At 36.1% G+C, this 26,789-nt stretch overlaps 2 protein-coding genes and 1 long non-coding RNA gene across 3 annotated transcripts in view; all 3 read left to right on the top strand.

Moving 5' to 3' along the window:
• The window catches only part of LOC111005968 (uncharacterized), a 34,744-nt gene extending 18,858 nt beyond the window's left edge, over window positions 1-15,886 (top strand). Inside the window, exons 18-35 of the mRNA XM_022277690.2 lie at window positions 106-490; window positions 1,180-1,329; window positions 1,475-1,696; window positions 1,777-1,998; window positions 3,898-4,548; window positions 4,975-5,235; window positions 5,322-5,669; window positions 7,076-7,488; window positions 7,566-7,995; window positions 8,219-9,517; window positions 9,866-10,126; window positions 10,209-10,499; window positions 10,577-11,050; window positions 12,852-13,283; window positions 13,968-14,246; window positions 14,365-14,916; window positions 15,028-15,234; window positions 15,504-15,886. Coding sequence (XP_022133382.1) covers window positions 106-490; window positions 1,180-1,329; window positions 1,475-1,696; window positions 1,777-1,998; window positions 3,898-4,548; window positions 4,975-5,235; window positions 5,322-5,669; window positions 7,076-7,488; window positions 7,566-7,995; window positions 8,219-9,517; window positions 9,866-10,126; window positions 10,209-10,499; window positions 10,577-11,050; window positions 12,852-13,283; window positions 13,968-14,246; window positions 14,365-14,916; window positions 15,028-15,234; window positions 15,504-15,623 — 6,997 coding nt within the window. The 3' untranslated portion in view covers window positions 15,624-15,886. The remainder of the gene's footprint in view (window positions 1-105; window positions 491-1,179; window positions 1,330-1,474; window positions 1,697-1,776; window positions 1,999-3,897; window positions 4,549-4,974; window positions 5,236-5,321; window positions 5,670-7,075; window positions 7,489-7,565; window positions 7,996-8,218; window positions 9,518-9,865; window positions 10,127-10,208; window positions 10,500-10,576; window positions 11,051-12,851; window positions 13,284-13,967; window positions 14,247-14,364; window positions 14,917-15,027; window positions 15,235-15,503) is intronic.
• A 5,624-nt stretch (window positions 15,887-21,510) lies between these two features.
• On the top strand, window positions 21,511-26,746 carry LOC111005420 (calcium-dependent protein kinase 28). Its single transcript, XM_022276903.2, has 12 exons — window positions 21,511-22,225; window positions 23,293-23,423; window positions 23,630-23,671; window positions 23,848-23,959; window positions 24,054-24,132; window positions 24,253-24,422; window positions 24,643-24,769; window positions 24,937-25,052; window positions 25,147-25,254; window positions 25,333-25,395; window positions 25,551-25,724; window positions 26,235-26,746. Exons 1-12 carry the CDS (start codon window positions 21,842-21,844, stop codon window positions 26,364-26,366), a joined length of 1,638 nt encoding a protein of 545 aa, XP_022132595.1. The 5' UTR covers window positions 21,511-21,841; the 3' UTR covers window positions 26,367-26,746.
• On the top strand, window positions 22,232-23,117 carry LOC111005422 (uncharacterized). Its single transcript, XR_002600737.2, has 2 exons — window positions 22,232-22,443; window positions 22,576-23,117. It is a non-coding gene; the product is annotated as an uncharacterized LOC111005422 (long non-coding RNA).
• Window positions 26,747-26,789: the final 43 nt, after the last annotated feature.

Raw genomic sequence — 26,789 nt, forward strand, 5'->3', positions numbered from 1 at the left:
GAATAACTTTGGACTGACAATCAAAGAAAAATATACCAAAAATGCAATAATCTTGTTACCATTTGCTCGTTCTGATTTTAGTTATGCTTGTACTATGTAATGCAGGTTTATGTATATTATCCGATCAGATGCAGGCCAGCCTCTGAGAGAAGAACTTGCAAAATCCCCACAAAAGATACTTGCTAGTGCCTTTCCTGAATTTGCACCTAAATCTGAAGCTGCGTTAACTCCAGGTTCTTCAACCTCACCTGCTCCTTTATCAGGTGATGAAGGCCTTGTAACTCCTGATGCTTCCGATCCTCCATCTGCACCCTCAAGTGTGGTTTCCGATGCTTATTTTCGTGGGCTTGCACTTATAAAAACTTTGGTGAAATTGATGCCTGGCTGGCTACAGAACAATCGTGTAGTTTTTGATACTTTGGTACTTGTCTGGAAGTCACCGGCTAGAATAGCTCGACTGCACAATGAGCAAGAGCTAAACCTAGTGCAAGTAAGATTATCACCTTCTAATTGATGTATAACTAATTTGAAGTTCTATAACTTTTAATCTTTGGATTTATATCTTGGTTGTTGGGCTAGAAGGATTCGTTCTTATTCATTTTCTTTCATTTACATCTTTCAGTTATCTCTAACTGTAATAGATCTTGGTTCTTGTAGCCTATTTGTTACTATTTGATTTAATAATATCTTGTAAATATTTTAACTTTTTTGGTCCGTTGAGCTTACAGGACATACTCATTAATCCACTTGAAAATGTTTTGTCACTAGTAATACTTCTCTTAGTGTTATAGAAGGACCTGCTTCAGAAATGTGTATTTTTCAATTTTCAATTTTATTTTTCTGTTCGAAACCTTTATGCTTGGTCAAGTTTCCCGTAGTCTCTCAAAGGCGGTTCTGTTCAGAGCGGCTTTCAAAGTCGGCCAAAAGGCAGTTCTCATTTCTTCCCTTTGGAGTGGGTCGGAGAAGCTGCTTCATTAATCATATTAAATAAATTTCTTCTTTTTATTCTTCCATTTCTTTCCTCTATTAGAATTTGTTCCAAAAAACTCTATATTTCTCTCTCTCTTGAGTGTGGGTCAACAGGAAGCTGCTTTATCAATCATATTAAATGAGATTTACAATTTTATTTGAAAATTTTATGTAACGGATTTTCTTAAATGTTGGGACATTATAATGTAGGTGAAAGAAAGCAAGTGGCTAGTCAAATGCTTCTTGAATTATCTGCGACATGAAAAAGCAGAAGTGAATGTGCTCTTTGACATACTTTCCATCTTTTTATTTCACACTCGAATTGACTATACGTTTCTGAAGGAGTTTTACATAATTGAGGTAATTTCATTCTCCAAGTTCTCATCGTGAATTTATTCTGTCCCCATCCTCCACATATTTGCAGTCATATAGAAATTGATATTTGATAAGATCACATTTTTTCATCTTTTTAATTGATACATGCAATCATTGATCTGTCTTTTAGGTTGCTGAAGGTTATCCACCCAACATGAAAAAAGCACTTCTCTTACATTTTCTAAACCTGTTTCAATCGAAACAACTTGGTCATGATCATTTGGTGATTGTAATGCAAATGCTAATTCTTCCTATGCTTGCTCATGCCTTCCAAAATGGGCAAAGTTGGGAGGTTGTAGATCAAGCTATAATTAAAACAATTGTCGACAAACTTCTTGATCCTCCAGAAGAGGTGATTTTTCAATTTATTGTTGTCTGCTTGAAACAGTTATTTTTTTTCAATTTTCTTAATTATCTGAACTTCCTTTCTAGGTGTCTGCTGACTACGATGAGCCCTTGAGAATAGAACTTTTGCAGCTTGCAACCTTACTTCTCAAGTATCTTCAGAGCGACCTGGTCCATCACAGGAAAGAACTAATCAAGTTTGGTTGGAACCATCTCAAAAGGGAAGATAGTGCCAGTAAGCAGTGGGCATTTGTGAATGTCTGCCATTTCTTGGAGGCTTATCAAGCACCTGAAAAAATTATACTTCAGGTATTGAATTATAGACTGTTGAGATGGTTTTTTTTCTTTTTCTTCGTACAATGTATAACACTAATATATTGGAAAAGGCTTGACAATACACGGTAAATGAGGGAATCGGAAAGTTTCCTAAAAATAGTACAAGGAAAATATAAAGAAATAAGGAAAGATTACAATTGTAACCAGTGGGAAATAATAATAACAATGACAACAATTATAATAAAGATTATATAATGCAGACCAGGACAAGAAACTAATTTCCTTTGATGTTGAGAATGAAGAGAGAAAATCTCCCTATAATCAAGTATTTCTTCGACATTACCCTCAAGCTGTGTATATGTTGAGCAAGTCAAGCTTGAACTTCAAATCTTCAAACTTGGTTCTAGGTAGGGGCTTGGTTTTTTTTTTTGAACCAGAGACAACTTTTCATCAACGAAAAGGAAAATTGTTTAGGATACAATCCGTTGAAGGATCGAAAGAAAAAGAAAAACAAAAGAATCAAAAGACAAGCTCAACGATGAGCAAAAATAAAGAACAATATAAACCAATAACAGCCTTGGTGAGAAGAGACTATTTGAAAGCTGGATAATATATAAATTAGAATGATGATCTCCTCCTCAACCTTGTCTTTAAGGAATTCTTGGTCTATATCAACTTGTTTTTTACAACTTCTATAACCCTTTGCAATATTTTGATATTTTCCTGATTATTACATAATAGTTCTTTAGGTCATTCCATTGACATTTTAAATTCCTCTTGCATTTTGTCTAATCACAGGCCGTCGCATATTTGACGTGCCATTTCTCTAAATATATATTTTCTTTTTACCGGTAGAAACAAGAATTTTAAAGTACAAAAGGAAGGGAAAAAACCCAAGGGAGCGTGAAAAATGTATCCAAGTGGTATCTATCGCAAATAGAAGAAAGTGTTCCAAAGATGCCACATTTTAAAGGAATCTCTAAGCCCTATTTCAAGATTTTCTTGAGTTCCTCTCCAAGTTTCTCATAGAAGTGCACATGGAACCAAAGACTATGAACTTGTAGCCTTTGACTTCAGCAACACACCACAAACTAGCTTTCAACACATAATTCAAAATTCCCACAGAAGCAGCAAACCATGATAAACGCTTTGAATAAACCCTCCCTACCTTTTAGAATGCTGACAGAGATAGCACCACTACAGAGATAAAACTAAATACTGAGTTTCTTCTAAATACGGTCTGTCATGTGTAAGTCTCCTCTATAAAGGGTAGACACAAAAACCTTAACTTTTGTAGGTATCTTAGTTTTGCATGTAGCTCTAAATGGGTACTTTGACGAGAAGCCATTGGAATGTGCCTCAGGGATGGAAAGGATAAAGCAGATTTGATAGAGAGCCCCTTTATGAACTGGAACCATCTTTGCAAGTCTCCTAACAGTTACGCTGAATACTAATGCAATAAGACCAGCTCATTCTTGAGTTTCTCTATCATATAAGGCCCTTTCTAAATCTGCTATTCCACCTCCTTTCCACTACCCTCCAACAATGAACTATATTTGTTCGACACGCACACATCCATATATATTTTTGAAAAAATTGTTTGGCATATAATTTAAAACCATAATCACTAATCAAATGGAAGAACTAAACAATAACATTGATGATATATTTTTCATCATCAAATTAAGAGGATCAACCAAGTAGTTAAAAGTGTTTTTTATTTTTGGTTAAAAAAATACCTTTTGAGCTTTTTATTTGAACCTTATTGGGCAAATGGATGATGAGACGGGGTATGTCTTGAACTCATCACAAATGATGTCCACATTGTTGGTTATGAATGATGGATGCCAGCATACATCCTTATCGACTATCAAATTATGGAATTGTTCTTGGTGAAAGTATCCCAACTATGATGTGCATGTGGATGTGCAGGTTTTTGTAGCACTTCTTAGAACTTGTCAACCCGAGAATAAAATGTTGGTCAAGCAGGCCCTTGATATACTAATGCCAGCCCTACCACGGAGATTGCCTCTTGGTGATTCTCGGATGCCAATTTGGATAAGATACACAAAAAAGATACTGGTCGAGGAGGGCCACTCAATTCCTAATTTGATTCACATTTTTCAACTCATTGTGCGGCATTCAGATCTCTTCTACAGCTGCAGAGCTCAATTCGTTCCACAGATGGTGAATTCTCTCAGTCGTCTAGGATTACCTTACAATACTACAGCAGAAAATAGGAGACTTGCAATTGATCTTGCTGGATTGGTGGTTGGTTGGGAACGTCAACGACAAAATGAAATGAAGCTTGTCACTGAAAGCGATGCCCCTAGCCACAGCAATGATGGATTAACATGTCCTCCTGGTGCTGATCCCAAGCGTATGGTCGATGGTTCTACATTCCCCGAAGATTCAACCAAGCGGGTCAAGGTTGAACCGGGTCTTCAATCCCTCTGTGTCATGTCTCCTGGTGGTGCATCATCAATGCCGAATATAGAGACCCCTGGGTCAACAACACAACCCGATGAAGAATTTAAACCAAATGCTGCAATGGAGGAAATGATTATTAATTTTCTGATAAGGGTAAGCACATATTATCAGTAGTTCGCCATTGTTGCTTCAATTATTGTCATCCTCATTTTCCAGTTCTCTTGCCTCATTGAGTAAATAGTTGTCCATCTTGTCCCTGGATATTTTGCATTACTACCATGATTGACCTTAATGTAGCCCTGGAGTATGTGTGTCATATAATCTTCTATTTTTCATGTTCAGTTTCTCTCGTTATTTCATTTTTTTTGGGAGTAACAGAAGACCCATTTTTCATCAACTGGTCTTCCTAGCTATTGGCTATTTTATTTGCTACAGCATTTTATAGAAGAAAAACATGTCAAACAACTGAAATTAGAACGGTTCTGGAAATGCCATCTTTGCGGTGCATCATGATCTTGTTTTGGATTGATATGTAGTCTTTATTAGGCTTTTTAACAGCTATACTTATTATGGATAAAGGTTGCGCTGGTTATAGAGCCTAAAGACAAGGAGGCAACTGCCATGTATAAACAAGCACTAGAGCTACTCTCACAGGCTTTAGAGGTGTGGCCAAATGCCAATGTCAAATTCAATTACCTGGAGAAGTTGCTCAGTAGCATCCAGCCATCTCAGTCCAAGGACCCTTCCACTGCTCTTGCACAGGGCTTAGATGTAATGAACAAAGTTTTAGAGAAGCAGCCGCATCTGTTTGTCAGAAATAATATCAATCAGATATCTCAAGTATGTTACTGAGCCATATTGTTACTGTAAAAACTTAGTATTTTCTTAAATTGAACGAAAATCATGTTTCTCATCTCACTGGACAGATTTTAGAACCCTGTTTTAAGCACAAGATGTTAGATACTGGGAAATCATTATGCTCCTTGCTGAGGATGGTATTTGTGGCTTATCCATTGGAAGGGGTCACAACACCACCAGATGTGAAGTTGTTGTATCAGAAAGTTGACGAGCTCATAAAGAATCACATTAATAATTTAACAGCCCCTCAAACATCATCTGAAGATAACACTGCTTCTTCCATTAGCTTTGTCCTGCTTGTAATTAAAACTTTGACAGAAGTTCAGAAGAACCTAATTGATCCATATAACCTGGGTCGTATTCTTCAGCGCCTAGCACGAGACATGGGGTCGTCAGCAGGTTCTCATTTGAGACAAGTATGCAATCATCACTTATTGTTCTCTCTGAACAGACATTATTGTCTTCTATTGCATTTTTAGCTTTCCACACAGTGTTCCTAAACTAACATTGACTGTGTTTTATTCATGTCTGAGGTTTTCTCCCATTTGGAGCATTAAATTGGACGTTTACTGGGTCGTTTTTGCTATTGTTAATTACAATTAATTAATGTTCCGGCACTAAATAGAAATTTCCCATGTTCTGGTAGTATTTTGGTCTTTTTACAACAGGCATTCCTCATCCGAAACTTGATTCTTTTCCCTCTTTTCACATTTTTTAGGCTGTTCATTGGAAATTTTTAGGATATATGCTATTAATATTATAAATTAAAGTTTCCGAGAGAAATCAGATAACCTCTCCGTAATTTCTTCTGTGGAAAACCGTGTCCAGTCTTATATTTTTATAGTATTAGCCAATTTACAGATTACTGCATGGACGTCAACCTGAGGTTTATGTGGATAAAGAGGACCTATGTACTTTAGGCAACTAAAATAATGGTAAAAGTAACTAAAGGTTACACAAACAAATCTTTTCTTTTTTTAACAAGAAACAACTTTTATATCAATATAAAAGTTCAAGAATACAAACTCCTAGAGGAGTGAGAGAAAAAAAGTACACAAACAAATCTTTAACGTTAGAAGATAAATGAATCTCTTTTGTAGAAGTCGTAATTTCAATAAAAATTATTATTACATGCTGTACCCCTTTGAATTTCTTACCTTGTTAATGACTGATGATTTAGGTATTACTTGAATAAGCTGGGTCTCTCTTCTGTAACTATCTAGCTGTTTGTTTACTGTAAAAGTTGTGTACTTCTATCCTCTGGGATGATCTTGAATTTAGGTGTGGTACTTGTGAATAGCATTTGTTTATTTGTAATAATTTCTAGGTTTTAGTCATAGATGAAATGCAATATCAGTTTGTTGTATGGCCATTTCAGTAGTAGTAAATCTTAAAATCAACCGTGAATTGTGTCTGCTGTTGCTTATACAAATGAATGGTCAGCGTGGCTGTATTATCTTTTAGGTTTTTTCCTTTCTGTGTGCTTTTAGAGCTTCTGATATTGGGAGTTCCAATTTCCAAACCATCTTTATGTTATGATAAACTTATTATTTTCTAATTTATTGGTTGGAGAGCTTTTTTGTACCTTCTTTAGTATCTTGGTTGGTTTGGCCCTAGTCATCCCTCCCCCTTGTGTACTTCTTGTGAAATATGGATATTTCTTTCAAAAAAAGTTAAGAAATATATTTGAGCTTATGATTAATATGCAATTTCATTTTATACTTTAGATTATCTTTAGACCTATAATGTACGGTTTATTTCTATATTTGTTACTCTCTATTGACATCATACGTTACACTGACAAGTTTAACATCATCGTTAGGGTCAAAGGATGGATCCTGATTCTGCAGTAACTTCTTCTCGCCAAAGTGCTGATGTCGGAACAGTCATCTCTAATTTGAAATCAGTTCTGAAGCTCATTAATGAAAGAGTCATGCTTGTTCCTGAGTGCAAACGATCGGTAACTCAGATCATGAACTCCCTGTTGTCAGAAAAAGGCACCGACGCTAGTGTGTTACTTTGCATACTTGATGTGATAAAAGGGTGGGTTGAGGACGACTTCAGTAAGATGGGCACATCTGTCTCGTCTAGTTCTTTTCTTGCTCCCAAGGAAATTGTCTCTTTCCTTCAGAAGCTATCACAAGTGGATAAGCAAAACTTCTCTTCAAGTGCTGCTGAAGAGTGGGATGGAAAATATCTGCAGCTCCTTTATGAAATTTGTGCCGATTCAAATAAGTGAGTGCTATATCTTGAACTTTCCATACGCTTGGATAAAGTTATAAGATTATAAGTTCTTTTTTTTTTCCCTCTAGATATCCATTGTCTCTGCGCCAAGAAGTATTTCAGAAGGTTGAACGACAGTTCATGCTGGGTCTGAGGGCTAGGGATCCTGAAACTAGAAAGAAATTCTTCACACTATATCATGAATCACTGGGGAAAACATTGTTTATAAGGCTGCAATACATCATCCAGATTCAGGACTGGGAAGCTTTAAGTGATGTATTCTGGCTCAAACAGGGCCTCGATCTCCTTTTGGCAGTCTTAGTTGAGGATAAACCTATAACCCTTGCACCAAACTCTGCGAGGTTGCCACCACTTCTGGTATCTGGTCATGTTGCAGATTCCTCTGCAGTGCAACCCCAAGTTAATGACGCTCAAGAGGGTCTTGAGGATGCCCCTTTAACATTTGATTCCCTTGTTCATAAGCATGCACAATTTTTAAACCGGACGAGTAAACTTCAGGTAATTGGATGGCTTGTTCATTACAAATTAATTAACATTCTTTCGTTTATTCTTGCCTCTGGTTATTCATCAAAGACACTACCAGTTAGTGTAATTGTTTAAACGGACTACAGTTATTGTTTTGAAGTGGTTTTTGGCTGTTACTCAATTCTGTTGATTTGTTTTGGTAAATTAGTCTGTACTGATGCCAGAGGTAAAGTTTAACATGTTTTACTCTCTTTAGGTCGCTGATCTTATTATACCATTGAGAGAATTGGCCCACACAGATGCAAATGTTGCGTACCATCTATGGGTTCTGGTTTTTCCTATTGTCTGGGTAACATTGCATAAGGAAGAACAGGTGGCACTGGCCAAACCAATGATTAGTCTCCTGTCAAAGGATTATCATAAGAAACAGCAAGCAAGCCGACCAAATGTTGTGCAGGCACTTCTAGAAGGGCTTCAGCTGAGTCATCCTCAGCCTCGGATGCCGAGTGAGCTCATTAAATATATTGGCAGGACTTACAATGCATGGCATATATCACTAGCTCTTCTGGAAAGTCATGTTATGTTGTTCATGAATGAGACGAAGTGCTCTGAGTCTCTGGCTGAGCTATATCGTTTACTAAATGAGGAAGATATGAGGTGTGGATTGTGGAAGAGAAAGGCAATCTCTGCAGAAACTAAAGCTGGGCTTTCACTTGTTCAGCATGGTTACTGGCAGCGTGCTCAAATCCTTTTTTATCAATCGATGGTTAAAGCAACTCAAGGTACATATAATAACAATGTACCAAAGGCTGAGATGTGTCTTTGGGAAGAACAGTGGCTTTACTGTGCTAGCCAACTTAGTCAATGGGAAGCTTTGGTGGACTTTGGGAAGAGCATTGAAAATTATGAAATACTGCTCGACAGTCTATGGAAAGTGCCTGATTGGGCATACATGAAAGAGCATGTTATTCCAAAAGCACAAGTAGAAGAAACCCCAAAACTTCGTCTAATTCAAGCATACTTTTCTCTTCATGATAGGAGTACAAATGGTGTTGCAGATGCGGAAAATATAGTTGGAAAAGGAGTTGACCTTGCTTTAGAACAATGGTGGCAGTTGCCTGAAATGTCTGTTCATGCCAGGATTCCACTTTTGCAACAATTCCAGCAGCTAGTTGAAGTGCAGGAATCATCTAGAATTCTTGTTGATATAGCCAATGGAAACAAACATTCTGGAAGTTCTGTTGTTAGTGTGCATACAAATCTCTATGCAGATCTAAAGGATATCCTTGAGACTTGGAGACTGCGAATTCCAAATGAATGGGATAGTATGACTGTTTGGTGTGATTTACTACAATGGAGGAATGAGATGTATAATGCTGTAATTGATGCGTTTAAGGATTTTGGCACCACAAATTCCCAACTTCATCACCTTGGTTTTCGTGACAAAGCATGGAATGTCAATAAGCTTGCTCATGTTGCCCGTAAACAAGGACTTCATGATGTTTGTGTAGGAATACTTGAAAAGATGTATGGTCATTCAACCATGGAAGTGCAGGTATAATGAAGTATTTCCAACTTCACGCGACCTTTAAGAAATATTGGTATTGGTTTACAATCTATGGTTTATATAAAAGATTGAGATGTTTATATCCTATATTTTGGAACTTTTAACTGTTGTTGAGTTATTTATTCCTCAATAGTGTAATCTTCAGATCACCCTGTTATTATTAGTCATCTTCTTAAAAATACCCTCATGGAAGTGAATGAGATCAATTTTTCTTAAGATTATATGGTGCAAGTTGCATCAGCTCCCTTTCTCCGTTCATGTTATTTTATTGGTTGTTTGGGGGTGTGGAACAGTAGGATGTGGAGACTCACCGGGTTCTCTGTTGCATGTTTTTAGGAGGCTTTTGTGAAGATAAGAGAACAGGCAAAGGCTTACTTGGAGATGAAGGGAGAGCTCACCAGTGGTCTGAATCTGATCAACAGCACTAATTTAGATTATTTTCCTGTGAAACACAAAGCAGAAATTTTTCGTCTCAAGGGAGATTTCCAGCTGAAGTTAAGTGATTCTGAAGGTGCTAATCATTCATACTCCAGCGCCATAAGTCTTTTCAAGAATTTGCCCAAGGGATGGATAAGCTGGGGGAATTATTGTGACATGGTATTCCTTTTATATGCCTTTTTTAATATATTCCAGTTTATGAGATGTGCTCGCAACTGAGATTGGGTATATTTCCTTTCAGGCTTACAAAGAATCCCATGAAGAGATTTGGTTGGAATATGCTGTTAGTTGCTTTCTTCAAGGCATTAAATTTGGCATTTCCAACTCAAGAAACCATCTAGCCCGTGTATTATATCTTCTCAGCTTTGATACCCCCAATGAGCCTGTGGGCCGAGCATTTGACAAGTATTTGGACCAAATACCCCATTGGGTATGGCTGTCCTGGATTCCTCAACTCTTACTTTCCTTGCAAAGGACAGAAGCACCTCACTGTAAACTTGTTCTTCTGAAAATTGCGAACGTTTATCCACAGGTGAATCTTGTGTCATTTCTTAAATACACTCATTACACCTATTTTCTATTATATGATAGTTACCTGTAAAATTTCAGGCACTGTATTACTGGCTTCGCACTTATTTGCTTGAAAGACGAGATGTTGCAAATAAGTCTGAGCTAGGTAGGATGGCAATGGCTCAACAAAGAATGCAGCAAAATACCGGTTCTGCTGGTTCTCTTGGCTTGACCGATGGAAGTTCTAGAGTGGGTCATGGTGGCAGTTCTACCTCTACTGATAACCAAGTCCACCAAGGCACTCAATCAGGTAGTGGAATTGGATCTCACGATGGTGGGAATTCTCATAGCCAGGAACCTGAAAGGTCCACTGGTGTGGAAAGCAGTACACATGCTGGAAATGATCAATCTCTTCCACAAACTTCTTCAAATGTCAATGAAGGTACTCAAAATGCATTAAGGCGCAGTGCTGCCTTGGGCTTAGTGGGTTCTGCTGCTAGTGCATTTGATGCTGCAAAGGATATCATGGAGGCTCTTAGAAGCAAGCACACTAACTTGGCTAGTGAACTTGAGGTAACGGTCATTTCTTTAGATTTACCTTTCCTTCCTCTATTTCTCTCTGCTGCTTTCTATCAGTCAGAGTGACAGTTACGGTGGTCAACTGTTATTTTTTTTATACTAAAATTTTCTTGCTTCTTTACTCCTCTTTGTCATGATGAATTTATGAATACCGTGGCAATTAATATTTATCTCATATTTAAAATCCTTTTATCTTTGTTTTCCTTTTCTTTGAACAAGTGAGAGGACGTGTTCTGAATCTTATTTTACAACTCAAGAAAGTTACTAGTGCCTTAGGGCGGGTGCGGGTTTGGTATAGAGAAAGGAGAGTTGAACGGATAAGGAATATTAGCTCTATTGATGTAGGGTTTTTTTTCTTTTAAATATTAAAGATTAATATTAATCTATAGTATGTCCAAGACGGATCACTTGACACACCTACCTGAGGTTTTTAGCACCTTAACAAAAAATGAACTATATATTAATCTTAAAAACTGCACTTTTTTATCATATAAAATTGGTTTCTTGGGCTTTGTGATTAGAAAGGAGGCTTCAGCTGGAGGATCCCCAATTAGAAAACTTTAACACACTCAAATGAAAGCTTAGTTACACACCTGTATTAGCCCTTCCAAATTTTTGTAAACCATATGAGGTTGTCGTAGATGCTTCAAGTATGGGAATAGAAGATGTGTTATCACAAGAGGGTTAGGGAAAAGTTAAGTGATTCAAGACAAAAATGAGTACATACAAACAAGAACTACACTCTCTTATTTGTGCTCTAAAACAATGGGAACACTACATCATTGGAAAGGAATTTATATTATCACGGATCCCTACTCACTCGAATTCTTACATCTCCAAAAGAGTATTAGCAGAATGCATGCTCGATGGATCACATTCAATCATAGATTTGACTTATCCGGCATCTCCAATAAAGCCACGGATGCTCCAAGTAGAAAAGAGGCTGAAAAGATGGCTGATCAGATTCAAAAACTACACAAAGAGGTCAAAGAACACCTGGACGAAGCAAATGGCAAGTAGAAGCACACGTGGATGCTCAAAAGTGTGCGGAATCCTTCAAATTAGGTGACTTGGTGGTGATTAATTTGTGTAAATCAAGATTACCAACAGGATCATGTAACAAATTAACCAAGGTCCTGGACAATATTGGTGAAATTGCCTACAGGATTGATCTACTCTCCTATCTCCACATCAATCCTACCTTCAATGTGGTGAATCCATATGATCATGTTCCAAATTCGTTTACATTGGCTACCTAAAACTTGAGAACAAGTTAATTTTAGGGGGAAGAATTTGATGTAGGGGTTTTAGGATTTAGTTTACACCCATCAATATAGACTAGCCGCTAGAGTTAGTTGTTTCTTTTATAGGCGTCGTTAGTGGCTTTAAAGTTGGTTAGTTAATTAATTAGTCTGGTGTTAGTTATGTTGGCTTATTATAAATAGACCCCATTTCTTGTAATTGAAGGCTATTGGAGATTAGTAACAAATTTCCAGCAACTTGAATGCATGCTCTCCCCGTATCCATTGGTATTACAAAAAGGTTGTCTTTGGATGGTAAGTTGGGTTTCTTTTTCTTTTCCTGTTTTTTATTAATCCCTCACATTGTAAACTCTACTTTTGTTTATGCTATTCAACTAGTGAACAGCTGTGATTGAGGAATTAATGGTAACACAAGGATTTGAATACAGGATGTCCTACTTTCATCTCATGTTAAATTACTAAGTCTGTATGCCTATATTTACTTTTCCTAGCCCTAGTAGATGATGATGCATAATGAATATTTCCTTTTGCAGATTCTACTCACAGAAATTGGTTCGAGGTTTGTTACTTTGCCAGAAGAGAGACTTCTTGCTGTGGTTAATGCATTGCTCCATCGTTGCTACAAGTATCCCACTGCTACGACAGCTGAGGTTCCTCAATCTCTGAAAAAGGAGCTCTCTGGAGTTTGTAAGGCTTGCTTCTCAGCTGACGCGGTTAACAAGCATGTTGATTTTGTGAGGGAGTACAAGCAGGATTTCGAGCGTGATCTTGATCCAGAGAGCACTTCCACTTTCCCAGCAACTCTTTCTGAATTGACTGAGCGATTGAAACACTGGAAAAATGTTCTCCAGGGAAATGTTGAGGACAGGTTTCCTGCAGTCTTGAGATTAGAAGACGAAAGCCGGGTATTGCGTGACTTCCACGTTGTTGATGTGGAGGTACCAGGACAATATTTTACTGACCAGGTATATTGAACAGGTTTTTTAAATGTTCTCATCAGTGTTTTTAAAGTGTGTGTTATACTAGAACTCAATAGCTCATTAGCTCTTTAGGGTTTAGTGAGAAACACAAATCTATTTTTAGAAGCCGTGATAGGAATTAAATATTCTACATATGAAAACTACATAGTAAGATAACAAAAAGTTTAAGAAATAAAGTCTTTAGTAAGAGATTGTTTAAAGATGGATGGATTTAGCAACATATTTTCTTATTTATTTTTTAATATTATTAAAAATAAAATTTAAAAAAATCCACAGGGACATGCTTTTTGCACCAAGGCACACACCTCAAATGAAGGTGCTTCGCCTCAAAATATAAGGTGCCCGATGGTGCTTGGTGCTTAGGTGCGCCAATGTATCCAACTATTATAATGAACTGGTTTTCCCCCCTGAAGGAGTTTTAGTAAGAGGTATCTCTGTTGTTGCAAGCCATACTTAGGGGTGTCTATTATAATGTATTTCTCCCATGAAGAAATTTTAGTTAAGATTTATTTGAGTTGTATGGTTGTGAATTTTAAATTGTTAGGCCGTGGCTATTTATATTTAATAATCGATTGAGCTATTTTTATTAGAAGAAACAAATACCTCAAAGCTGGCATCTCTGTTCTGTTCTGTTGATGCATGATGACATGCTTCTGTTACCATTATCAGGAAATTGCACCTGACCATACAGTGAAGTTAGACAGAGTTGGAGCAGACATTCCAATTGTCCGAAGACATGGGAGTAGTTTTAGACGCTTGACTTTAATTGGTTCAGATGGTTCTCAGCGTCATTTTATAGTCCAAACTTCCTTGACTCCTAATGCTAGAAGTGATGAGCGCATTTTGCAACTTTTCCGAGTTATGAATCAAATGTTTGATAAGCACAAGGAATCAAGACGCCGCCACTTGTGTATTCACACTCCAATCATTATCCCTGTTTGGTCACAGGTTAGAATCCGTTTTCTATGGATTTGATTCACTTAAATGCTAAGAATCGTCTGACTGCATCTTCATAAAAATTATTACATCGAGTTTTTCCCCCTAATTATGGTCATTGCATATATAGGTTCGCATGGTGGAAGATGATTTGATGTATAGCACTTTTCTTGAGGTGTATGAAAATCATTGTGCAAGAAACGACCAAGAGGCAGATCTTCCAATTACATATTTCAAAGAGCAACTGAATCAGGCCATATCTGGCCAAATCGCGCCGGAAGCTGTTCTAGATCTCCGCCTCCAAGCTTATGGTGATATAACAAGAAATCTTGTAAACGAGGGTATATTTTCACAGTATATGTACAAGACATTACTCAGTGGAAATCACATGTGGGCTTTTAAAAAACAATTTGCCATCCAATTAGCCCTTTCGAGTTTTATGTCTTACATGCTACAGATCGGGGGAAGGTCACCCAACAAGATTTATTTTGCTAAGAACACTGGGAAAATTTTCCAAACAGATTTTCATCCCGCATATGATACAAATGGTATGATCGAGTTCAATGAACCAGTTCCTTTCAGGTTAACTAGGAATATGCAAGCCTTCTTCTCTCATTTCGGAGTGGAAGGTTTAATTGTTTCTGCCATGTGTTCTGCTGCCCAGGCAGTTGTTTCACCGAAGGTAGGTCTTGGAAGTTTTTTTTTTTTTTTTTTTTTCCTTTTTTCTCCCATAGCTGTGTTATACAGTTGTTGGTAACATGTGATTCACAAATCTTGATTTTCAAAATTTCAGCAAAATCAGCACTTGTGGCATCAACTTGCTATGTTTTTCCGTGATGAGCTACTTTCATGGTCTTGGCGGAGACCCCTCGGTATGCCTTTGGCATCCATTGCAGGTGGTGGTATGAGCCCTGCTGACTTCAAGCAGAAGGTTACTATCAACGTTGATCATGTCATTGGCCGGATTAATGGAATAGCACCACAATATTTCTCTGAGGAAGTAAGCCCTCTAACCTCAATCCCACTTAACTCTCAAACGCCTATTTTCAAAACTCAAAAGCATGCATCACTTTGCTTTCTTTCCTTTCATTCTAAGTTTATGGGTTTGGCGTGTATATATAGTTCCTGTATATAGAACTGTCTGATCTGGGAATTTTAGCATTCGATTAGGAAGTCATCACTCATCAAGTTGTTACTATAGTTTTATCACATTGCTTTTCTGTCTTTTTACCGCCTGCAATTTCCCTTGACCTTACACGCTTACTTCAGGAGGAGAACGCCATGGACCCACCGCAGTCGGTACAAAGGGGTGTGTCGGACCTGGTCAATGCTGCCTTGATGCCAAGGCATCTGTGTATGATGGACCCGACATGGCATCCTTGGTTTTGATTAAGGTACAATCCACAACTGTGAAACAGGAGGGGAATAGGATAGGATAGAATTTTACATACTGATACTTGGGGTCCGCTTCTAACATACTATTGTTGTGCATAGCCAATTATGGAGTCCTTAACGGCTCATCACCCTTAAGATTTTAGATTATACTTATATCGATGAGCGAAATGTATCTATAATTTCCAATCTTGTTTCCCATGTGTACATAAAAGGGACATGGTTTTTGTATAGTGTGGATCATATGCTCTTAGTTCTCACACCTTTCCAGCGCCTAATATTCACTTTATTCAAAGTCTGTCGAGGAAAGTGCATCACCGACGCCTGGAAATGCTCATAAACCAGTTTTTAATATATATATATATGATTTGCTAATATGATACAATTTTCGTATTTTCGTAAAGGCCAACATATTTTAACCCGCATGTTTATTAGTCTACAAAATTGTCACATGTGCAAAATTTTGTTCTTTTGCTATATTTATAAATATGATGAATCTATTTTCTATTCATTATAATTTCTCTGTATATGCTCGTGTTTAACTAAATGATCGAAATTTTTACAGCTACGGTTCTAATTTATGGTGCTGAGACTGATTAATCAAGTCCTTGTAATCCAGCCTTAATAGGTGATCAGTTGTTTACATATATATTTTTTAAAGTAATCTACCTTTTCAATATTTATTATTTATCATTTGAAATTATTTACTTTTTAATGGTTGAAGTTTTCGGTATCGGTTTTTTACCATTCTTTTTGGATACTCCTTGGCTGCCTGCAGCATTTGTACGAGAATAAGTAACACGCTGAATCTTATCCACGGTTCTTTGAATCCTATTCATATGTGAATAGCTAACATTATTATAATATTACTCTTTGATAAAATGTGGTCAATGTCTTTTTCTTCATAAATGTATATGCAGAATTGTATCTGGAAACGATGGAAACGTTAGAAAATTGGTAAAGTAAATTCTTAAGCCAAGTCTTGTCATGGCATTTATAAGGATAAATATTTATTGTATTTTATTATTATTATTAGTTCAACAATATGAGGTGGATGTTCGAATCTCCTACATTTTGAAGTATATGTTTTAATTAGTTGATCTATGTTTATGTTTCTTAAATGGTCATTGTTGATAGAAATTTCTGCTAGGAAAATATGTATAAAGCCAATGTATGAAAACACTTTCAACCACTTTAATTTATGGTTCATTAAATTATTTTCTATAGTTCATTAACTCTAAATTTGTGGTTGGGAATTAAGAACAAAATTTTGTAAAAGCTGTTACTTAAAATAAAAAGATCAAAGAAAGTCGCCTTTTTCTTTCCTCTGATCTCCAACATTAAAATTACAGAGCCACACTCTTTTAGAAAAAAATCACTTTCTTAGGATGTTAGCTGTGGCCTTTGCCAAGTTGTCAAATGTGGTGGATTTTTAGTAAATAATTGGGGAAAGAAAAAGTACTTAAAAAAATAAATAGTGGAATTTATGATGCCACGTATTGGAAGACGGTTGGTTGTTTCTTCATGGCGAAAGTCAAAAAAAAAAAAAAAAAAAAAAGTGCCAACGGCGCCGGCACTGGGCCCCCTTTTAATTCTGGGCCAGATGTGGTCAATTACGGCCCTACACCCACTGTCAGAACTGATTTGCCCAACAATTGTTGTCTATAAATTTCTAAAAATTAAAAACAAAAAATAATATTTTCAAAAAAACAATTTCTAGTTTTCGAAACTAGACTAAAACTTTTAAGTATTTTTAAAGAGTGAGAAATTTGAAGGAAAAAGAGAGAAAGAAAATAACTTTAATTTTGAAAGCTAGAAAAAAATGAATTCATTATCCAATGGAACCTTAGGTATTTATTTGTGGGACAATCGCACTATTTAATTTTTAAGGTTAACTTTTCTCACTTCTGGAACCGAATAATATAAAAAACTTTTGCCAACATGACAATACGTGGCATCCACGTGTACCCTCACCCTTAATGTGTACAAAATCTACGAAAATTCCACTTTAAAATCTCACACTTTTGAAGGACAGTACTTTTGTATGCATATCTAATGTCTGCATCAACTTTTTTTTTTTTTTTCCTTTTCAAGTATGTAGAAATATAAATTTTAAGTTGTTATACATACAATGCTGTTCTTTCTTAAAAGAAAATAATACATGTAGAATATATTTTAGTAACCATGGAATGTAATATTAGTTAAAAATATTTTTATTATATGTATTTGAGTATGCTGATTTTTTGAAAACTCAATTGATTAAATATTACTAACTTCTCTTATAGATGTAGTTTTTAAGCTTGAATCTATGATTTTTGTCCTTTTTTTTATATTAATTTCATATAAGGGAGGTGGATGTTTGAACTTCTCAACAGAGATCTTTTTATATATGTCTTTACTCAGTTAAGTTATGTTCAAATTAATTAAATATCTAGTTTGTTTATATATAGTTTTACCTTATTTCTCTTCTGTCCATAAAAAAAATGACTTTGTTATACTTTTATATATTTATGAAAAGTTTTAGTTGCACTCATACATTCCAGTTTTACCCTTGACAAGTAAAAAACAATACGATGTTAACGAGAATAGAATTGTACAAAATTGTAACACAACCATCCCCTGATTGAAAATCTACCTAACAAACATTGTTTGTGGTGCCAACTAGCATGGTTTAATTAGTCAAATTCTCACACCCATGTTTTAGTTGTAAATTGTAATTGAAAAAGAAAATATTGTTTTACAAATAAGTTCATGTCTTGAGGGTCGAGCATAACTCAATTGGTTTGGATAAAGTCTCGATTAAGAAGTTGGATGTTCGAATCATCACATTAGAAAAAGAAAAAAATCATGGTTTGAATTAAGAAATATAATGTTAGTGAATGTATTTAATTGCAATTAAAAATCTAATGTGAATGAGATAATTAATAAGTCCATATCAATTTGGTGAATTATAATATATGGAAATGTGGCAATATGAGTATGAGCTTAAAGTTAAGTAATAGTTTGAATTAAAGAAAAATAAAAGAAAGGAGGATAGGAAGAGTATAAGTTCATACTCACAAACAAAAAAAGAAGAAAGAAGGGGTAATTTTTTAAGTACAACGAATATAAGAAAGTGGATAAACTTTCAGTCTAAAAAAAAGGTAATGGTTAACATGAATTATGCTCGGCCCGAAAAAAATTGGTTTAAATATTATTTTGGTCACTATACTTACGACTTTAGTTTGTATTGGGTTCATGTATTTTTAAAATATTTATTTTGGTCCATTTATTTTCAAATTCTGTTTATTTTAGTTTTTGTACCCTCGAAATCCCTAAATCTTTAAAAAGCGTGACCAGGCATTTTCATTTTCAATTTCATCTCATTTTTTTATCATAATTTTAGTATTACACTTTACTTACTAAAATTTTAAAAATATTTATAAATTTGTATTAAAGAATTTCTATTATATATAAAAATGTGTCTTAAAATTTTAGAAATATATCAAATTAGTAAAAAATATTTAAAATTTTAGAAATATATCAAATTAGTAAAAAAATATTTATAAATTTGTATTAAAGAATTTTTATTATATATAAAATTTATATTAAAATTTTAGAAATGTATATCAAATTAGTCAATATTAAAAAATACAGAGACCAAATTCAAGAAAACAATAACAGTTTTTTCTTTTTTAAAAAAAACAATAACAGTTAAAATACAGTGACAACTAAAATAAATTAAACTAAAAAAAAGGGTGGGTACGGTCACGGTGGTGGTGGTGTTTAAACCTTAATTAAATTAAACAATTAATAATTAAAAAGGAAAATACAAAAAAGTCCACCGTCATTAATTACTTCGTTTCACGCGCAAAATATTTTTAAAGTAAAGTGTCCGAAGTCCGAAGCTACCCTGTGACCTGTTTTAGTCTTTTCACCTCTTCGCTGTCCGCTCTGCCACACGGATTTCTTGCCTAAATAGCCGACATGTCAGTTTCTCCATACGACATGTATTTTTCAAACCCAACGTGCTGACTTCACTCACACGCCCTACCTGGATTTTTGTTATTTATTTTTTTATTTTAATCTGGCTTCATTTATTTAATTTTTTGGTCCAAAATCCCACATTCACATTATATTCTACGTCTACCTATCTTCTTGACAGCAATGGCAGTTTAAATATTTCCCGAATTCCAAGTGTTTAATTTTAACCATTCAAATTCAAACACGTTTTTTTTGGTTAAATTATTGAAATTAAAAGTTTTGTTTTTTATGCTGAAGAAATCAAAGTTGGAAAATATATCCATTCCTTGCTCTCAGTCTCTCTTTCCTTTAGGATTTTCGTATAAAACTGCACAATCTAGGAAGGTGGAATTTTATGGGTTCAAATTGAGGAAATTTTCTTTATATATAGTAGGAGTTGATCTACACAAACATGCTCAGTTGGAAGTAATTTAAGGTAAGTTTTATAATAAAAATGAGAATAAGAACAAAACGCGGTGAAAAGAATTTACGGAACTTCCCATCTCAATGTAACTTAGATATATTACGTAACGTGTTGGTTTCAACTTTTTTTAATCTCCAACAAACGACCCAATGTTTAATGCATGTTGGAGCAAATTGTTGTTGGGTTCGTTAAATGTAGTTAATGAGAATAGTACTTCAATGTTCTGAATAATAGGACTTGAAGACTCCTTGATTCATCGTACTATTAATTTAAGTTTATATATAATACATTGATTTAGATGTGCTTTAAGTACAAATCTAACTTATCGATTAAACAAACTATATATATTTGTAATAGTTTTCCTTGCAATTGTCTAAGATGAGGGGTACTTGTGATAGTTCGACTTGGAACACATTTTATTTAACAATTTTCTATATGTTAGATACTATGGGATGAGTTACTTTTTTTTATTGACACGGAAAACAGATTGGATAAAAAAAAAGAGAGAAATACTAGTTATAGTTATTATCAAGTACAAAATACAGATTTTAAATCTCGAGCTGAGATGTGACATTAAATCATATAAACAAATTGAGAAGAATATTAGCAACTTTATCTTTACCGGCCAAATGTTATGTTTGAATTCTGATTCTCATTGGTATTGGGAATGCGACCAAAATCCTCTATTAATTAGATAAGAAAAAGATCACGAGTATATAAGCGATATATCTCTATTAGTACAAACCTTTTGAATGAAATAAAAAATAAAGTCACCCATAACGATACTATTGTATAGATACGAGAGTCGTGCTCTCCCCTCGTAATGATTTGAATCTTTTTTAGCATCAAAACTATTTTATATTGATTTCCAAAGAAGCACATAAAATAATAGAAAAGACTTCAAACTTGACTAAAATAATGAAATATTGGCAGCAAAAGATAGAGGCTAAGACCAAGTCAGCTATAGACCAAAAACCAAGCTTAGATATTGACCAGCCAAGAAACCTCCAAGCAAACTCCTTTTGGGCCATGGTGGGTGAATTCAGCAATTTTCTTCCATTTACTCTTTTCACCCACCCCCACATGCCCTCTTTTCAAACTCCCCTCTCCTCTAATTCCAACACGCCATATTTCTTTATTTAGACTCCAAAATTTTGCCAGCTTCAATCTCTCACTCTTGGACCAATCTATGCTAATGTTAGAATTCTTAATTAATGCATTTTTTTTCTCTCAAAAATATAATTCTATTTTTCTTTTTTTTTTAGATTGGGAATTTATCCTTATTTTTATGGGCATTGCCTGCTAGGATCCAAATCTGCTCCCATTCTTTCCAATTCATTGGGAAAGATGGGGAGGGAGTGAAGAAGGGAGGGGAAAACTGGTTACAGCTGAGATTTGAAAATGGTTTCTAATTTTGGATTCACAGAGAAGCAGATGTTTTTTTTCTTCTTCCTATATCATGACAATGGATCGTGATTTGATGATTCGTGATGAATTTTAATGGTTCCATTTTCTGTTCTTAACTTTGCCCAGTTTTTACCTTTCTTCACAAAAAACAAGAAAAAGAAAAGAAATTAATCTCATTGACCATCACAATCACAATCACCTCCAGCCCTGCCCTCTCTCTCTTTCTTCTCTCCTTCCTGCTATCTGCCCAAAACTTTCTTCCCCATTTAATTCAATCTTCTCTGTCACTCTGATTGCAACTATATATTGAACTCTGCTGCTTTATTTCCCTGAAAGCTTCTGATTCGCCAACTGGGTTTTGTTTTTTGGGGGGAAGGGAATAATGGGTGTTTGTTTTTCGGTCTCCAGAGTCAGTGGTTCCAATAGCAACACCAATAACGCCGCCAACCGGAGAGGGAGCACCGCCAACGAACCGAGCACAGCCGACACTAAACAGGACGCTGAGAGAAATCAAAATCAGAAGAGACCCAGTGAGAATACGAAGAGGAACAGTCAGCAGCTTAAGATTAAGGAGAAAAATGGTACCCGGCGGCAGAGCGGCGTGATTCCTTGTGGGAAACGTACCGATTTTGGGTATCATAAGGATTTTGATGAACGCTACACGATCGGGAAATTGCTGGGGCACGGTCAGTTTGGTTATACGTATGTAGCCATCGATAAAGAAAATGGGGATCGAGTTGCTGTTAAAAGAATTGAGAAGAATAAGGTATTGTTCTTGGAACCTGCAAGTTAATTCTTCTTTTTTTGTGAATCTATGGCCTTGATTAATGCTTGCTTTTAATCTTCAATTCCTGCGAAAATCGTTTGGCAGAGTGGTTTGGATTGAAATTGCGAGCTTGCTAGGTTTAATCTGGTAATCGAACGATTTTTCAGAGTAATGGAGCAGGAAAGCAAGAACCTCCTCTGATGGAGGTTTTCAATTTGGTATATGTTTTTTCTCTGTGAGGGGTTCGATATAGATTCTTCCTCTCCCAACATTTTCTTGACTGTATGGCAAGGGGAGCTTTCACCCTTTCTTCGCCATGGCCATAAAGAAAGCAGCTAAATAATTGCCAGTTTTGTAATAGGGGATGATCAAGACTCATGTTGGAGGGAACTGCTTCCGGGATCCATCGATAATTGATCTGAATTACTTCGACGGTTCTCCGTGCATGAGATTGAGCTGTTTTTATTAAATACAGCCTTTTTCTGAATCTAAGAGTCACGGTTTTCTTTTGAGTGAAGCCGCCCCTCGAATACAGTGGGCAAATGTTGGGAGACAGAAGAATTAGTCGCAGAATTGCCAGTTCTGCTATAGGACGATCGAGACTAATGCTGCAAGGAACCTATCCGGGATCCTTGCTGAATTACTTGGATGCATCTTTGCTCATGAGATTGATCTGTTAATATTTAGTACAGCCTTTTCTGAATCCGAGAGTCATGATTTTTTCTTTTTAATCTGAGGATCAGACTCTCCTTAAATGTTCCTTGTTAGTTCTATAGTTCTTCCATAAAGATGCAGCCCCTGTTTCACTAGCTTGGTCTGAAGATGAAAGAACAACTATTTGTTTTTGTTGAATAAATTCTTCGTTCAGGCTAACTTGGCAAGATTCGGGATACTTATGCTTCTAATTTGCATGCATAGTCTGCAACTCTTTAGGACTGTAAGGCCAAGAATATGAGTTCATCTGCAACTTGGCTTTCGGGTCAGAGAGTTGTAAACTTTAATATTAAGTGTTCCAGTGGCTGTTTTCAGGTAGTGTTTGATAAGTGAACTTTTTAATGTTATTGCAGATGGTTCTTCCTATCGCTGTCGAGGATGTTAAGCGAGAGGTCCGGATATTGCGAGAACTTACTGGCCATGAGAATGTGGTTCAGTTCCATAATGCATTTGAGGATGATTCATACGTTTATATTGTGATGGAGTAAGCCTTTTATTTTTGGTCTTTCATTCTTAAAAAGCACAAATTTTCATTGGATAACTCAACTTGCCTTGTTGGGTCTGCTTGATCTTTATTTCTTACAAGCGGTTTTTTCTTAAAAAACGTAATCTGTCTGCAGCATAATGTATTTGCCTTGGTCCATAATTATTCACATCTTGATCAATGTCTTTTTGACATTCCCTTATCAGGTTATGTGAAGGCGGTGAATTGTTGGATCGGATATTGTCCAAGTAAGAAACATCTTTAGCTTTATTGTGATTTTTCATGTGCATTTTGCCTGATGATTCTACTATGACCAAGTAAAAATGAACTATAGCGCCCACAGTTCCAGCTATAATGTTTCATCATTGTTCCTCCCCATTTTATGTTCAATACCTATTACATTTAAAGAGAGTGCTTGAAACAGGAAGGATAGCCGTTATACCGAGAAAGATGCAGCAGTAGTTGTTAGACAAATGCTGAAAGTTGCAGCGGAGTGTCATTTACACGGCCTGGTACACAGAGACATGAAACCAGAGGTAAAATATACCAGCACTCTGTAGTATATATCACTATGCTATTTGTGTCCTTGAACCTACGTCTCAGTCTCACCTGTGCCTTTTCTGTATCTAGAACTTTCTTTTCAAGTCGGCCAAAGAGGACTCCCCTCTGAAGGCCACCGATTTTGGCTTGTCAGACTTCATCAAACCCGGTAGGAACAAAATTCTGATGAGATATTCAGTATCTGTACATTCCTAAGTTGTTATTACAAAAGGAAGGAAAAGAAAAAAGATATCTTCTATGCTTCCTCTTATTTTTGTATAATATGCAGGGAAGAAATTCCATGACATTGTTGGTAGTGCATACTACGTCGCTCCTGAAGTTCTTAAAAGGAAGTCGGGGCCAGAATCAGATGTCTGGAGTATAGGAGTGATCACATATATTTTACTTTGCGGGAGGCGCCCGTTCTGGGATAAGACAGAGGATGGCATTTTTAAGGAGGTATAGTGCATTTTACAGTTTGGTTCTTTACGTTTAGTTTTATCACCTACTTGTGGAATTGGTAGTTTTATCTTGTTTTATTCAGAACCAATGAAACGATTGCATGTAATTTTGGATTCTGCTGACTGCCATTGTTCAACTAGCTTTTTGGCTTGAGGATAAAGTCATCTGAAATTTATCCATCAAAATCGAACTCATTGTGCCTGCCTTCTTCCCATAGGTTTTGCGGAACAAGCCTGATTTCCGCCGCAAGCCATGGCCAAGTATCAGCCCTAGTGCTAAAGATTTTATAAAGAAGTTGCTCGTGAAGGATCCTCGAGCACGATTAACTGCTGCTCAGGCCCTATGTAGGTGCAAGATTCCTTAGATAAGACTATACTCATTATTTTCTCTCTGTGTTTTACCCGATGATTCAGTTCATGAGCTTTGTATTTTACACTTATCATCTTCTTTATAAGATACAGATCAATTTATCATTTGGGTTGATCGTTCCATTATATTTTTTGCTTTCCAGCACACCGATGGGTTAGAGAGGGAGGTGATGCATCAGAGATCCCCATCGATATATCCGTTCTGAATAACATGAGAAAATTCGTGAAGTATAGTCGTTTGAAACAATTTGCTCTGAGGGTAAGGCAGTGTTCTTTGTGGGTATCTTTTAAGACAGAAGACTAGTTGAACTCTTTGCGTCCATTTATCCTTCTAATGATTATTTGTTGTGCAGGCATTGGCTAGCACACTCGGTGAAGAAGAACTTGCTGATCTGCGTGATCAGTTTGATGCAATCGATGTGGATAAAAATGGTTCTATCAGCCTTGAGGAAATGAGACAGGTAAAGCTAGTAAATTGATTTACACAAACATGAGTTCTTTCTTTTTCTTTGATGTAATTGGTGTTCGTTTACATCCAGGCTCTCGCGAAAGATCTCCCATGGAAATTGAAAGATTCTCGTGTTCTCGAAATTCTTCAGGCTGTAAGTATACATTTTCCATTTCGCAGCGCCCTTATTCAGGACCAAAGAGCAAACTGCTAGCTTTTGTTACCGTATTTCTACTGGCATGGTTGTTCCCTATCTGTCTCTTCTCATAATTAAAGAACGCAAATTAAGTATTTATATGGTCAATGCAGATTGATGTCAATACCGATGGTCTTGTCGATTTCACAGAATTTGTTGCAGCTACATTACACGTCCATCAATTAGAGGAACACGACTCTGTAAAGTGGCATCAGCGATCACAGGCAGCTTTCGAGAAATTCGACATAGATAAAGATGGATTTATAACTCCAGATGAACTAAGAATGGTGAGTTATAACTTCTCTCCCCCACTTCTTTGGGTTTGATTCTCACATTTTAGTCTTTAAGTTTCCCCTCCTAAGCTGCTCCATGTTCCAAATGAATTGGTGACCATTTCTCTCCCTTTTGGGAAGGTTGGAATCCATGGACATGGTTGTCTTGAAACAATGCAGATTGTGTCTGTAAACACCCTTTTTTTCACCATGCCCTCACCCCAATGATGGAATTTTTCTTTACATCCAAAGAATTTTTTCTTAGAGTAGTTACTTCGATGGAACCATCATGTTCCGATTTGCAAACTTATCATCTCGTGGGAACGTTGTCTTCAAACACCTAGTTCTCGATAAAAGTCTGATCATGTGAAGACGTATAGTCTACCTTTTGCAACATTATCTTCTATTCAACATAGTTACTTCATGATCTTTGATCTCTCTCCATATTTCTTGCAGAGACTTTTCGCTTTGTTTTTACAATGTAGCATCAAAAGAACATAACCCACTTGTCTCTTTTTCTTGCAGCACACGGGCTTAAAAGGCTCGATTGATCCATTGCTTGAGGAAGCAGATATCGATAAGGATGGTAAGATAAGCTTATCGGAATTCAGAAGACTTTTAAGAACCGCAAGTATTACTTCGAGACCTCACATATAGACACCTTCTAGTCCCCAAAATTCCCCAAAGATGTAGATAAGAGTGCAAAGTTGGGAAGATTGAGAAGAGAGGGGATCAAATAAGGCAAATTTCAGTCATCTTGAAGAATTTTTACTTGTCGGGGGACCCCAGAACTCGTTTTACCGTGAAGTTATCGACGCAATGCCGATCTTATACAATGACGAGGTTTTTTTTAGGACTGTGGATACGTTTTATATGGATATAGTTAGCCTGGATCTGCATAAAAGCAGCTCTAGCTGGTGTGGAATGTATTGGGTCCTTTGTGTTGCTGGGGTTTCTTGGTTATGCTATGAAAAATGCCATATCTGATTATAAACAAACTCTTAAAAAGAAAAATTTGATGGAGTTGATTTCCTTGATACTATTTTGTCCATCAACCATCTTTTTGGGAAAGGAATTGTG

This window comes from Momordica charantia (assembly GCF_013281855.1).
Source record: "Momordica charantia cultivar OHB3-1 chromosome 1 unlocalized genomic scaffold, Mcharantia_2.0 BLBB01000001.1, whole genome shotgun sequence".
NCBI lineage: Eukaryota > Viridiplantae > Streptophyta > Magnoliopsida > Cucurbitales > Cucurbitaceae > Momordica > Momordica charantia.

Coding starts and splice junctions, on each gene's coding strand:
- LOC111005420 (XM_022276903.2), top strand. CDS start 21,842: ATGGGTGTTTGTTTTTCGGTCTCCAGAGTCAGTGGTTCCAATAGCAAC. Junction 23,424..23,629: donor TACGTTTATATTGTGATGGA/GTAAGCCTTTTA, acceptor TTCCCTTATCAG/GTTATGTGAAGGCGGTGAAT. Junction 24,770..24,936: donor AACTGCTGCTCAGGCCCTAT/GTAGGTGCAAGA, acceptor TTTGCTTTCCAG/CACACCGATGGGTTAGAGAG.